Source organism: Fulmarus glacialis, unplaced genomic scaffold (genome assembly GCF_000690835.1).
Source record: "Fulmarus glacialis isolate BGI_N327 unplaced genomic scaffold, ASM69083v1 scaffold30503, whole genome shotgun sequence".
In the NCBI taxonomy this organism is placed as follows: Eukaryota; Metazoa; Chordata; class Aves; order Procellariiformes; family Procellariidae; genus Fulmarus; species Fulmarus glacialis.
Window position 1 is genome coordinate 8,329 of NW_009204120.1, and position 15,233 is coordinate 23,561.

At 38.9% G+C, this 15,233-nt stretch overlaps 1 protein-coding gene across 1 annotated transcript in view; it reads right to left on the bottom strand.

The window, feature by feature from the left end:
• Window positions 1-11,088: 11,088 nt before the first annotated feature.
• The window catches only part of CCDC6 (coiled-coil domain containing 6), a gene marked incomplete at its 5' end in the record, with an annotated part of 31,279 nt that continues 27,134 nt past the window's right edge, over window positions 11,089-15,233 (bottom strand). Inside the window, one exon of the mRNA XM_009574873.1 lies at window positions 11,089-13,786. Within this exon, the coding sequence (XP_009573168.1) occupies window positions 13,595-13,786 (192 nt within the window). The remainder of the gene's footprint in view (window positions 13,787-15,233) is intronic.

Genomic DNA, 15,233 nt, shown 5'->3' on the forward strand with positions numbered 1-15,233 from the left:
GCTGTTTCCCCCCTCCCCCCATATAGTCGTTAAAAGAAGTCTCTATAATTTGCCCAAGAGGCCAATTGGCGCAGACTTCATATACAACTAGACAGCATCTTAAATACAGGGCCAGGGTCTTCATAGAAAATGCCATTGCTTCAAGTTGCAGAAATATTTTTTTTTTAAATATTATTTTATATATCCACTACTAAGGAGAATAATCTTAGAGCAGATTTACCCTAGTTAAGAGTTGAAGTAAAACAGGTAAAAAGAGATGAATTTTAAATCTGAATAGGTTAACAGTGAATTAAAGCTGCATTTGCAGAAAATAATTATTTTCCTTAAAGGGAAGTTTTCTGCTTTAGGGTAGACTGACAAACCACCTTAAGTTTCTCCAGTCCAGAGATGGAAAACATCCTTAATGGCTTCTGCTAACCTATCTTTGAAGTCCTGCAGAAATTATGTAACTGCTCTGGAAACAGAGGCGGCACAGCCAGGAACCCTGCCTCTGAGCAGAGCGCTTGGGAGGGGAAAAACAAAAAAGTCTTTGCTGAATCCTTGCTCTTTGCTGAGACTTCCCCCCACCTCAGCCTTAGGCCAACTTGGATGGGAAAGCTGTTGCAAGTGTCAGGCTTTTATTGCCTGCTCTATTTTTGGGGATTTGTTGTGGAGGCAGAAAGTGAAGCCTGAGCATCATGTGGGCAAAACTTTAATATCAAGGTATAAATGCCGAGAGAACAGTGATCTGGCTCCTTTTGCCCCTGCGGGAATAACGCTGCTGTGCCTTTCATTGAACTCTGAGATCTGAGGCATGGAGGAAGCATTCAGTTTAGAAACCACTGTAAAATTTTCAGGAAGGTGTAGTAGATGTCAAAGCGAGTTTCGAAGCCCACTCATCCATTTGGAATTTGCAACCAAACTCGTTTCTCATTTTTGCTTGTCTAAGTCCAAAATAACCTCAACTTTAGTTATCTCACCAGTGTGAAGAACAACAACAGCTGTCCCGCAATATCTATGTAAGTGCCAATTTCAGCCCTTAACAAATCCAAGTATTTCGGGGAACTGATCCAATGTTCATTGATGTTTGGTGAATTATATCTTAAAAGATTCCTTGAGTTAATACATTTTAAATAAGATCAGGTGGCAATTCATAAATGCAAGTGGCAGTGCTGTAAAAAAAGCAAACTCTTCTTTCCAGAAAAGTTTTAAAAACAGGAATTTGGGAGATAGGAAATAACTGAAAACCATGTGAAAATATGGAAGTTGTACTGTCAGCAGCAGATGAGACTACTATGGCATGACAGCTAAGCTTGCCAGGTTCACTATCATCTCTAAATTATAGGACATTTATATTGTTAAAGAAAAAACTCTAAAATATAGTTCTGCAGTGGTAAAGGAAAGCTGCCCCAGCAATTATAGGAGATTGCTAAAATGCAGTATGGACCAAAGAGTAAGATTTGCAAGAGAAGCAAGTAACAGGCAAACAAACCTGGTAGCATGTTAACAAAAAAACCAACCAACCAAACCAAACAAAAAAAAAACCCCAAAACACCCAACCCAAACAACGAAGGCAAGAAGTTTAAATATATTTTCATTATACCACACACACACACAAAAAAATACCAGGCTACAATTTTGGCTGCTTGTGGCAGTATAAACCATTCAAGATGGGAATTTTGTAGCCTGAAAGACTATCTCAGTCACAAACAGTCCTAACACTGTATAGTTTATTCAACATTTAATGGCTTGACCTAGTAAATCTTTAGCAAATCTTGAGCAAATTTTATTATTATCATGAGGGATCCTGACTCTGATCAATTAAACATTAGGACTCTTTGGGAAAGAAACTAGCTTACTTTTATAGTTTTCTTCAAAGAGGGAACCCAGGAAATTGGAGACACCTTCTTACGTTTAACAGAAACCTGAAACTGAGAAAAAGTTTCAGAATCAGAATATTCCAAATATTTCAAAAGAGCAGAGTTCTGTAAAGACTGAGTAAAGTGAAAGTATTTGGAAAACCAAGCTATTTAACTCTAGCAAAAGTACCGAAATCTGGTCCATTTCCTGTTAGAAACAAGCTGAATTTCCCCCTCACTCAGTTACCAGGCAATGCAAAGGCAAGTATTCTGTTTACATTGTGCCCTCTTTGCCCTTGTTATTCCCCTGGCGCATCCAAACTGTTTTCATGTATTTCTCATAATGATTTGTTTCATTATTCAAATCAACATTCTGTAAAATGGAGGGTGGTTAAGTTAAGCTGTTAAACACCAGAACAGAAACAAAGTCTTTCTCTCCTTGCCGGACAGTCCTGCCCTGGCCACGCTGAATGTTAAAAGTTCAAAGTGTAAAAACCCTTTGGGCATTCTTGCTCTTGGTAGACGTGGGAGATGGTGTTCACAGAAGCTGATTATTTCCTTCATGTTTTTCTTTCCGTTTTCCTTCTGTACATCTCTCCCCTCGGACCCTTTGCAGACAAAGATAGGAACAAGTCTGAACCAGTTTAACTCTGAAACAAGAGCCTATCGCGAGCAGTCTCCACGCTGGTCTCCAGCTTGCATACTGGCAGTGCTAAAAATGTGCTATAGTATTCAATCCAAAAAGGGGTTTTTTTTGTCTTTCTCTTACAGATCAGGCAGATGGGTAGAGCTAAGATAGGTGGTAAAACTGGCAGGACATTAATGATATTTCTAACCACGTTTGCACATGAATGGAGATTTCCCTAGTAACATCTCTCTCTAGGAAAAAAAAAAGCATTATACTCCAAACAAGCTTAGCAGGATTATTGCTGTCAAGAGACCATGTTTTCCCAAGAATCTAGGTACGATTTGGGCTGAAATAATAGTTAACATGAATTTTAGTGCAAAGGGCCATCACCTCAGTTAGGTGGATTCCCAAAATATACCATAAAATAAAAGTCAAAGTGTTATTGTGCAATCTTGACTCACACAAATTGTTCTTGCAATACATCATCCCTTAAATCAGGGAGACTGCTGGAACAAGGGCACAGCATTCCCAGAGCACGTCTGGGAAGCTCTTGGGTGTTTCAGCTAAAAAGATAGGTTCCCCTCTTAATTCAGATATTAATTTCACTTACACAGAGTCAATATAGATACACTTAATAGTAAGAGATGCTTTAGTCTACACAGAAGTTTTATAAAGAAACTTAATGACTTTTCACAATATGAAACAGTTAACTTGAAAACCCTTAATTACCTTCAGGAACTAACAGCATTAAAATCGTCCTTAATTAAACACTCAAGACAACAGCAAGACTAATCCTAGAGTTCCTTAATAGCGTGAAGGAATGCAGTAAGTTTTAACAGGTTTAATTCCTTTGTATGTTGTCATGGCTAGCACTTGTTTTGGAAAGAAAACCCAGGAAAATAAATTTAAATGAAACTTATGACAGTTACAGTTCACTAAATCTGCTGCAAAAATATCTGTGCAGGAAAACTGAACAGATGATTTTGAAATTATACAGAAATATGTCCTGACAAGCAAAAGCAACTCAAGAGTGTATTAAGTTTAAAGGCCTTAATTGTTTTAATCACCCATCCACAGAAACTCATTTCTAGTTACGGTTTCTGTGAAAATTAAGATTTTGCCGATAGGTAACACTACAGTTGTGGATTTGATCATATTTAGGAACTTCAATTTCTCTACTGCCAAGGCTGTGCTATATTTTTTACTTACATTGGGGCCTAGATAATTGATAGATTAGAGGTAGATCTAGATCTACAAGACATGCAACAGCAGGAGAATAACCCCAAAACTCACTGCCAATCTTTTCTTCCCCCATTTGCTCAAGTATACACCGATACATAAATTATAACCTATTTCAGGTAAAGAAGGGTGCTTCATTGCCAAGGTCCCTTTCCCTTCTGGTAAGTAGTTCTACACTTCTCCATCTGGCACTGCCCTCTACTCTCCTGTCTGCTCCTAGCTTTTCAGCAAGTAAGTCTGCTCTGAAGTTCATCCAGCTCTTGGTTCTCTGATCTAACTGGAGTTTGCTTTGATACTTTCTGGTGCCAGCACTGCTGCGTAAGAGAAACAAACTCTATTACTGTTCTTCCGCTTAGGGCTGTTCACAGCCAGCAGAGAGTTGTTTTTGGAGTCCTAGCTAGGCAGAGAGGAAAGGGCTCGTCAAAAGATATTTGAAAACTTGTCCTATTTTCTCTCTGCCCCTTTATCAGTCTCAAATGCCACTCTCCCCTTTCAGCCAGGTCCGTCTATTCTCCTTCTGCTCATCATGGCAGCACGATGTTCTAACATTCTCCTTCAGTTGCTTTTCAGTGTCACACATCTGTATTAGACACACTTTTAAATACAGGATTGGGTCCAGTGCCATTTTCAAATCAACAGGTGCTTTCTTTGGCCATCATAGCATTTTGATTTGTTCTTAGATTTTAGGACCATCAGGCAAGACTGTGCTGTGGCAGAGAGCTGCAGAGCATAGCACCTCCAGCCCACAGCAAAGGGCTGCTGAGCTGGCCTTTTATCTGCAAATCCCTGCTGTTTCAGGTTCTGAAGAGACAGAAAACTGTCAAAAGCCGGAGGGGTGGGGGGCTCCAACCCTTACAGTACCCAACCTGGTGGGCTAACAGCACACTTGTTTGCAGAGCCGAGAGCTGCAAAGCAACCTCAGCCTGTGCTTCCTGCATACTCTAGTTTCCATCGTATTCTGCACTTAGCTACACGGGTGGAGGAAGGCTCTCGTAGACTGCTCTCCCAGAGGCCTCCAAAGCTTTGGATCCACCCTATGGGGCATGAGACACCTGAAGGCTCAGAAGGTCCTGAGGACATCAGGCTACCCTGGAGTAACTAAGCATGGTGCAACTCTCCCAGTGCAGGGAGGTATACAGAAAGGGGAACACCACCACCTAGAAGGCAGTTGTTAAAAAAAAAAAAAAAAAAAGAAAAAAAACCCCAGAACTAACCACCCAACACTTTTCGTATCACAATTACTGCAAAAATTCACATCCAAGTGATCCAAAACAATCTGCCTTATTTGGTGATGCAGATTAGCAAATCTGCATATTCCAAAGAAAGCTGAACTGCAAACTTACTTCATATTACTAACCTTCCTTCTTTCCCTTGCTAGAAAATAAGCAAAATTAAATAGCGTGTGTTGAAGACCCAGAGAAAAATTAGGATGATTTTTAGGAAACATGAAAAAAGACAGGTCACAGCAGATTTTAAATTCCAATCTCCAGGCAGAAAGATACGAGTACTCATTATTGACCTCTTCTCCATTTATTTTTTGCTGCTGACAGCCAAGACAGCGCTAACATTCACTATAGAGTTACAACCTGTTTCCTTCAGCAGTTACTGTCAAAATGCACTCAGATCCAGAACAGCAAAAGCCCAGTTTGCAATACTGCTTTTTCACACTGGATCGAAGGTGCCTTCAGTCACAGGAGAAAAGCCAGAGTGTGACTATAGGGACTGAGGAAGAAAGGAGGTAGGAGTGGTATACTTCTGAAGCTCAGCCCCAAAAATACATTCCACGCTCTGACTGGGCAAAATAAAACTCCATGTAATGTATTATAAAGGGGATCTCAAGCTATGAAAGTGCTCTCTACCATACTGCGATCCCTGAACACAGCTGGCTACACCCAGATGTTCTGAGGTTCCTGTAATTTCTCCAACTCATCTCCAGTACGGCAAAGAAAAGCATTCATGCTGTGAAGTTTAAATCAGTCCCACTAGACATCATTATTTCCCTCCTTGTTAGGAAGGATGGAGATGGTCACACAACAGATACTTGAGACTCCCACAGATCACTGTTCTGGTTTCATTAAATTCACATGCCAGATTTTGTTCAAGCCTTAGACAAAAAAATATGAGGTATACTGTACAGCATTTTCACTAATACAAAGAATTGTTCCCATCTCAGTCTCCCCAACACTTGTCTTTAGTGTTTGCTGCATTCAAGTAAACTAATGGTCTTTACACGTACCTTCAGTCTCCATCTGGGATATGCAGGACTGACTTCAACCTGTTCTTGCTTCTGGGCTGAAGGATATACCGTACACCTCGAAAGGTATGGAATGGCCTCAAAAGTACGTGAAACGGACTGCATCTTTACGTACAGGAAGGATCAGGCTTGTTAAAATTGCTTGCTTTGCAATGCATCACTCTTTCTCCTGCTCTCAGCAGTTTATCAGAATCTTTAAGTCCTGCAATGCTGCGAACTTGCTTTCCTTTATAAAGGGGTACAAGCACCAGAAGAAATACAAAAGAACCACCTAAAGGGGAGATCACCCGGACAAGGCAACCTCAAATTAAACCAATCACATGCATCACCTTTCCCTTTTCATCTGGTCTTCTGAAAGTATTAAAAAACTCATTTCCATTCAGACAAACGTCAGAGAGAAAACAAACAACATGCATAAAGACAGACAGCATCAACACAGCTCATTCATCCAGTTCACAGACCCACCAGCTGTGTCAGTGTCAGGCACGGTACTCACAAGGAGACAGGCACAACTACTGATTGCTCAGCATTGGCAGCAGTGGAGAGAGGGGAATAAAGGCATTTTAAGAAATACTGCATGTGTTCTAAGAACAGAGTAACATGGATCTGCTAGATTATCATTCACTGAAGTACTTCCATGGCCTGGTGCCCAAGAACTTGCAGCCATCATAATACAGGGATTTTACTGGTCATACTGTCACCAGCTTGAATGGAATAGCATGCTTTATATTGCATGCAGAGGCCTGTGCTGACTAGAGCAGAGTGTGCGGTCGCAGAGATATGCCTGAGTGGCAGTTGAACGACAAGACAGAGACAAGTAGATTCAACCACTAAGTTTAGCAAGACTTAGACACTGAATACAGGATAAGCATAGGTAAGTGCTACTGAGACTTTAAGATCTAAGCCCAGAAACTTGGCAATACAGCCAGATACAGCAAATAATACTTACAAAAGCTATTGAGCATGCCACACAGGTGAGCTCTGTGCTAAGTTGACGAATGAACGTATACAACAAAAAGGTGACAAAACCAGAGATTTCACAAGGAATGACATAACAAAGTACGCACAGAATTTTCACAAACTCATACCACCGTCTTTAGGCATCTAAAGTTTACAATGCAACTGTAAATATAAAGCTTACAACTAAACTATAACACTGCAGTTATAGTACACTATGCCTGCTTTTCTCCTCTCTGTTTCTATCCAAAGATAGTTAATGTAACATCCCAGTATCAAGAAAGCACTCACTACAATTAACAGATATCCATAAATTCAAATTGATAAATGCTTTAATATTATTAAATATAATAATTGATCAATGTTTTAATAAGAAAAGATAACAAAACAGTAGAAATCACAGTGGATTCTTAAGACAAATCTCCATTAGAAAATGACTGAATCCATCAATAGTAGAACTAATTAACTGTAATCAGGTTTGATTACAAGAAAATCAAGAAAAGCTGAAGTAGACTACCAGATACCATAACCTTTACTACTACAAAGAAATAGCAAAAGCACTCTTTTCTGAACTACAAAATATACAGCACACCCCTTAACACAGGCAAGGAAACATTGTTTTCCCTTCTCTTCCTCTCATACCTACTATCAGATTAGAAAAGAAGCTGTACTGCTGTATACTGCTTTTGACTCAAAACATGTAAGATGAGTTTTCCTATAACTTTGTACAAATACACATCTCTGTCCATATGAGCTTAGAAAAACCAGAAAAAGATGAAACGCTGTTCTTCTCCTACGCCCCAATCATCACAAAGTACCCTCAAGGTAAGCAGACCTACTAAGACAAAAAGATACTGAGTTCTTGCTGTAGCAAAAGAAGCCCGAACTCTCACCAGAAGGCAGCTGTAAAAGGTTGAACATACATGTTTAATTCAGGGGGAGAAAGATACTCCGGAATTTTCCCACAATAACAGCTCAAGAAATATAGCTACATTCTTCCAAGATCGAAGCAAAATTGATGGAGTCAAGCATGCATGATTATACTTGGAATAATCACCTAATCCAAAGCAAGGAGCATCTCCTATGCAAACTTTATTATGCAAATAGGATAATCCCCAGATTCCCCACTCAGCCATTTAAGTGAAAATACCAGAAATGGCCCAACTAGAATCAAAGACAGCAAAAATAAAGACAAGCACGTATCTTTCTCTGATTCCTAGTTCTCATTTTCTTCCTCTTTTTCCCAGTGATGACAGGCTGACAGATAGAAGGAAATATACATCCACCCCACAGTCTTCCATACAAGTAAATACAAAAAAATCAAGTGTTTATTGGAAGTCTGCATGAAGGCACAGATGAGCTTGATTACAGACACATCGTAACAATTACAAATATATGTAAACACCTTGAGATATACAACAAAGCAATAATACAGCTAATACAGGAATAAAATATAACCTGCTAAAAAAAATTTCTTTGTATCTGAGGTTCTTTCAACGATAAGCTCCAATTCACACCAACACAGTGTAATGTTTTTAAAGTCATCACTTGGATTCATGCCCAACAAATCTGCACTTTGACCATTGCTGTTAACCAGTGGATTTAAATTTGATCCGAATTTGAACAGGCTTCCTTCACCAGGATCAGGAAAACATCGGAATAACCAGCTAGACACCCAACCAACCTATAATGAGGCTTTGTAGATTCTCTAAATACAAAAGAGCAATCACCAAGGTACTGAAATTAAATATAAGCTTCAGAAAAGCTCAAGGATGCTTGTTCCATTTTTACTTGCATTTGAGGAAATTGCTGTATTTCTGCAGGAAAGGAACAGTCTACAGCTGTCAGGTGATTTTTTTTCTTCCTCCACAGGAGGCTTAGATTTCATCTGAAACACCTGCCAAAACAAAAGTCAGCAATCACAAACTAAAGTGCCTTGGACAGCTTAGGTTTTACCACTAGAATAAAACACCTTCGTTTATAGATACAGTATTAATTTATATCGTAAGAAAACCCGCCTTTGCACGTAGAAGACTACTTCCAATATTTCTGTGGAAAGGGGAATTGCTTTTTTTGTTGGTTTTTTGTTTTGGTTTGGTTTTTTTTTTTTTTAAACAAGAAACCAATGCCAGGAACTTAAAGAACTGCAATACAGCACTTTTTGAAAGGAAACCACACAGAAAAAAAATTGTAGTTTTAGTACAGGCAATTCCCAGGCCTAGCCAAAGAGTACTCTGAGCAGCAATTTACTATAGGGACACAGTTTTCTTAAACTCAACCATCTGTCCTAACACCTCACTCCTCCTCCACAAAAGCTATATAACCTCCGGAGGCCAGTTCCAGTGAGGAAAGACTCCTATCCAGGTAATACATGCAGAACAAAAACTAGCACAGCTACGACATTTCTCCTGACCCTGCGGCCACACCATCCCAACATAAAGATGAGGTAGTACTTTTCTTTGGAGCCTAACTAGTTGAATAGGAACAAGCACTATTCTCCGTAACATAGCAGCTGTCTGTTAATGCAGTGCCAAACTCCATAGCTTTATCTCCTCTTCAGGGCACTCTACTAATACAAGAACAGCAACAGCTGCTTAAAAAAAAAATCATGGTATGAGCACAAACTCCCACTTGAACTATGACTGCATTGTAAAGGCCACGGTCTGGCATATTCAGTGACTTCCTCCGGTCCACAAACTGGCAATGACTCTTAACCTCTATTTGTACTGGGACTAGTGGTTACTACCCAAAAGAAACATGAAGGATATCCTGAGCACTTATTACAGTGAGATGTGGAATTTAAAAAAAAATTAAAAGATTAAGAACTCTAGTCCGAATCCGAAAAGGGCTGGGAGAGGAATTCAGCTCCTCAGGGAACTGAGGAAACCAGATTGTCTCTATGCATACAGTTCATTTGGTAATAGGGGCTCTGTTTTCTCTCTGTTCAAGAGGACAGATCTTTCCCCTCAAGGAGGTTGTTGTAACATACGCATGTATTATAATTTTATAGCTTACACTCATAAACCTTCTGGTTTCTTATGAGATGGCTTGAACTGGAGAAATATGCTCTGCATAGTCCATGCTCTGTAGAATCCCAAGGATCAAAAAGAAATAGACTGCCATGACTGAAACAAAAAGGAAACATCAAAAAGAGTTGACAGTATTAGAACTCATACTGCTTGTAAAACTAAGCATTAGGATTAGAAAAAGCACTACAAGACTTAAACAAGGTCCCTGGATGCATCCTCTTAGTATAATCAATGTAATCAATACTGAGGATGACAGACTGCGTTCTTTGATTGACAAAGTATTCAAGGCTCTTTTATTTGTCCCCGTGATCAGTTTCAATTTATTTAACAAAATATGCGGAGTCTATATTGTCTCCTGTCGGCAGTGCAACTTGCACAGATCCCAGGAAGCTTTCTCATTTTCATTGCTTCCAAGACTGCATTTTTCATTCAGCTGAAATGCACAGGGATTCCACCCAGGCAGATAGATTCCTGAACACGAACATTTTAACAGGAAAGGAATCCTGATCTGTTCAGCTCCAGCACAGCGACTGCCAATAGAAAAGTACTGACACTTTCTTGAAAAACTCTGACAGTCCTTTCTGCCCTTGGGAATATGCTCTCAGAAGAGTACATGTAATTAAAACAATCTTATCTGGCTGTTAGTTGGAAGACTATCTCCGAATAGTCCACCTCTTCTTCCAAAGAACTTCTCTGGAACAAATCATGGATAAAATAAACTCTCAATGCTCTACAGAATATCAGCTGCATTCAGTGTCCAAGCCAGATCCCTTGAGAGAAAAAGTAAAAAGAAAGCTGCTTGATTGTCAGAGAGGAAAGCATTGCTGAAACAGCTAAAAGATATATTTAATTTTTTTTAAACCTTTAGCTCTGAAGGGGTACACTCACAAAATGCTCATCACAGCTAAAAATTGCTTCTGTGGCCTTACACAACTAGCGATGATGCAGTGTGCAACTGACAGGCATTAGTAATGAAAAGGACAACAGAAACCCATCCAGGTGCTTCTCAGATAAAGCCACCAAGCACTTAAGCCCTCATAGTAAACTGGACCTCACTGTCAAGCGAGTTTCTCCAGTCTATAGGAGATTATGATAAAATCACAGCTGCGGAATCATAATTCATGACTATAATTCACAAGGAACACTGAAAATCCATTTACATTTATTAGGAGATGGTTGTGCACAATTTCTCATCTTATCCAAAAAGTCTACAAATAGAGTTTAACACTTCTGATTGCAAGCAAATGTTTGTTCAACGTTCTTAGTTAGGTAAGGCCAATTTAGCGCCTTGTTACACTTTCAAGATTTAGTATACATTTGTCAGTTCTTTACTTTCCTCTGGTAACAGTCCCACTGGAATAATAAGGAGAGTTCACTAAGACACTTTATAACAGCAGCTGAACTTCGGTTACACAAATTCAGTTTTGGAATATGCCTCAAACATAAATTATTCTAGGCAATTTTCCGTTTTAAGCTCTTAAAAAAACACTGTCAAAGGCCTTCCCGCCTCCCCCCCAGCATTTATACTACCACCGCTATGAGCTCACCCTATGTCCAAGAATCTCAAAGCACTTCAGAAAGGAGGGCACCATTTCAAATAGTGGTATACTTGAGCTGGAATCCTACTTATAAAATAATATATTTTTTCCTTCGTCTTATGTTTACAAAAGGCAAGCGTCAAACTAAACCAATCCTATCTTGACCTTAGTCACACCTCTGACTGTAATTTTCTCACACGCAATCCTACCACTGATTCAGGAGCTCTGTTTAATTACAATGCTCACAGCTAAGTTTCCTCTATGGAAAGGTGAGCATCTGCTATGGTCAATTATTTTCAAATGGAAGCAATTATTTTCAAATGGTCAAATTTTAGGTCTGCCACAATCTTGAGAATCACTTGATTGGAGAGTCACTACCATAACTAATGTAATTTGATAATGCACTTGATCCCATATTGGTTTAAGAAGTGTAATAGACTATATATGCATTTCTCTAAATTCTCTCAGAGCTGAAACTACATAGCTACAGTGAAGAAATTCTAGCTTTGCCTTAAGCAGAACCTTTTACAACATTATTTTAACTTACTATTTTGATTTAGATTACTAATTTTATAAAGATTTTCAGTTTGCAATTATTACTGAATACGTGAGCGGCAAACATGAAAATATATGTACAAGTGTTAGTATACTACCAGAATGCTGTACTTCCTTCTTAAAAATGGCCTTAATAAAGCATTAGGCATGTCAAACAAACTTTTGTAAACAAAAGATAAATTACTCATGTTCTGCTCTGATTATAGCCAGATACATATTCTCATAAAATAAACATTCTCTTGTCATTTTCCATGGCCCACAGATCCACATACATATGAGGTAAACCACTTAAAATTATCAATAATATATAAACCTCAGTACTCAACAGGAACCTCAGGAAAAATGTAACTGAGTAAGATGTCAATATCAAGAAGTGACACTTTGTTCCACTGCAAAGTGAAACCAATTTATTTGTGCTAAATGAATGGAAAGAATGTATTCAGAATACATTTCTTTATACATTGTACCGGCTTAGGCTGCTAAATAAGCATTCATTAGTGCCATGTTGTGCTACTTTCTTGTACTCTGTTTCTACCAAGCAATACAACATTTTGGCTGTTACACCAATATATTCCTATATGCTCATCTTGTATCTTATTTTCTAACAGACTTTTGAACATTTAGAATACTTGTTCAAACTTTGCTTCAGGGGAATCACAATTAATATATTTTAACAAGAAAAAAATTATCATCAGCTGTTCTCTACAATCACATTGCCTTCTGCAGCAAAAAAATCAAAAGAGCACACTTTAATCAGCTATCAGTAACCTGTGGGCAAGACCACACTCACCGAAGTTAATTGTGACAGATCACACAGTATGGGCAGCTTACAGGTTAACGTAAATGTCAAGTGAAATCATCAAATCTTAAGGTCCATGAATTGTACATTCCACAGACTCCAACAAGCCAGTTCCCTCACCGCAAAATTCAGGCTGTACCATACGTTTGAGGTGCTTTTAAACAGGAGAAGTATGGATGTGTCCTGTGTGCTGAATTAAGCTTATTTACTACGTAACACAATAGACTATGTGTCTTGGGCACTGATTAGGGTGTCTGACTCACTTTTGCACTAGAAGCTGTTATTTCAAATGACTGAAACGTAGTGCTGATTCTCCATAAGCTTGGTAAACACTGTAATATTTCAGAATTTATCATATAGCCCATCATGCCTTTAATTTTCTGCAAATTGTCATGAAAAAATATAAAAAGGTATCCCTTTAATTTTACAAACCTAAAAGCCAGGAAAATGAAGCTTTGGAGCCAAGCAAAACGACGTAATGCCGTATTACCGAACAGAGTAGCAAATGTTCCAGCCAGAGAATGGACATACATGTAGTTCAAGTAAACACTGATGGAAAACTTTGTTAAGTTAGTGTTGTAGACCCACAACACTGGCTGCATTTTATACAAACGTTTACAACACAATTAACAGTGAAGCCTATATAACCTCAGTGCAAATAAGTCAAATCCAAATATGCCAAGTAAGCCTTTGGCTTTTAGTAAACTGTTCCATGTTATGAGTCCACTTCTGACATACAGACTGCTGAGCACATGCACTAAGGCTGAGAGGAGGGATGCACTGAATGTTGAAAAGTGGCTGACTGCGATGCTGCAGATTGGACCGTAGGTTGCACTGGTGGTGGAGGTGGTGGCGGAGGTGGTTGCACTGGGGTCTGCGTGTTTGGAGAAGGAGGAGGAGTGGGACGTTTAAATTTGTCGGGGCTGTTACTTCTTCGTGGTGAAGGCCTCTGCAGAACAAATATTGAAATTATGTTTAACATACTCCTGAACAACATTAGGTGTAAGTCCTGTAATCAATTTATTGAGCTTGGCAAAGGAAAAAAAAAAAACACAAAAAAATCTGAACAATTACCTGAGAAGAATCCATTTCAAAACATTGCAAGAATCACAATGCAACTTTTACATAAAACAACCGTTACTCTGAAATGGAGTAGCAAAGGAAAGGGGAAGTACTTTTGAGATCAAACAACATGCGTTCCTTCTTGTCAGCTTGCAGGAAATGAACACAAGACATATGTCCTGAAGATATGTTCACCTATGACGACCAGCAACATAAAAAGAAATGAAAGATGCTGTAGAGACAGCACCTCCCAGTTGTGCTTGCCCAACCAGTAGGTGCTGATGAGCCTTTTAACTTTACGCTGCTGACGTATGAAGTCCAACTACATGGTACCTGAGCGTGGGTGGAAATGTTTCGAATGCCAGAGAGTCTGCCCAGAATCTCTAGCTTTCTGAAAGACTCTTAGCCTGCACACTGGAGCAAGACCAAAGCATAATACAAGTTGTTCTTTGGAGAACAAAAAAAAGATTACAACCCTTTGAGCTGCAGGAGTGAAGCAGTTGTTAGAGAGCTCCCCTCAACAGAAACCACAGATTTTCAACAACCTGCGCATTTAAACACAAAGATTTAAAACCCACTTTATCTTTACAAACCAGGTAGGGGGGGAATCTTCTTTAATGTTATCTATGTAAAAATATAAATTACACCGCACAACACTAACTTCTGCACTTTTGAAACCAAAATGCTCACTACTTACTGATCCAGTTAGCATTAATGAAGAACCTCATGGCATGACAAACTACCCACCCACAATTAATAATCAATCACAGGTGATCAACTCTGGGGAGAAGCGTGATTACAGTGCTATACCAAATGTACTACAGGTAAAGTCAATTTATTCTGTAATAGAGATCAAAAATGAAGAGTCAAGAATCAAACTGCAGTTTAGTCAAATAATGTATATTGTATCTATTTTTCTGCACAACTATGTACAATAGATTAATGGTCTATGCAAAAAGCCAAGGGATTCTTGATAACTGACTGATGTCTCTGAAACACTTAAAATCATTTCTTGCATTTGCGTACATCCAATAATATGAAGGGACCTGGTTTCAGTATCGAGGCAAAGCCAGGAGCTACATATCAATACTTTTCTCAAAACAATTAGAATTTTGTCCTGAAGATGACCTTTTTCATAGGGACTCAATGCGACACCCATTATTTTACAGTTTCAGAAAGATTAGTATTTCAGAGACTGAACAGAACAAGTTCCTTGAAAAACTTATTTATAAAATTCGGTTCCAGGTTTTCCTGGAGCATAAAGATCTTCCTGTGACTAACTCATGTGACACGCAGCAGTGGGCTGAACCCGGACCAGGATTCTACCTTCCTGC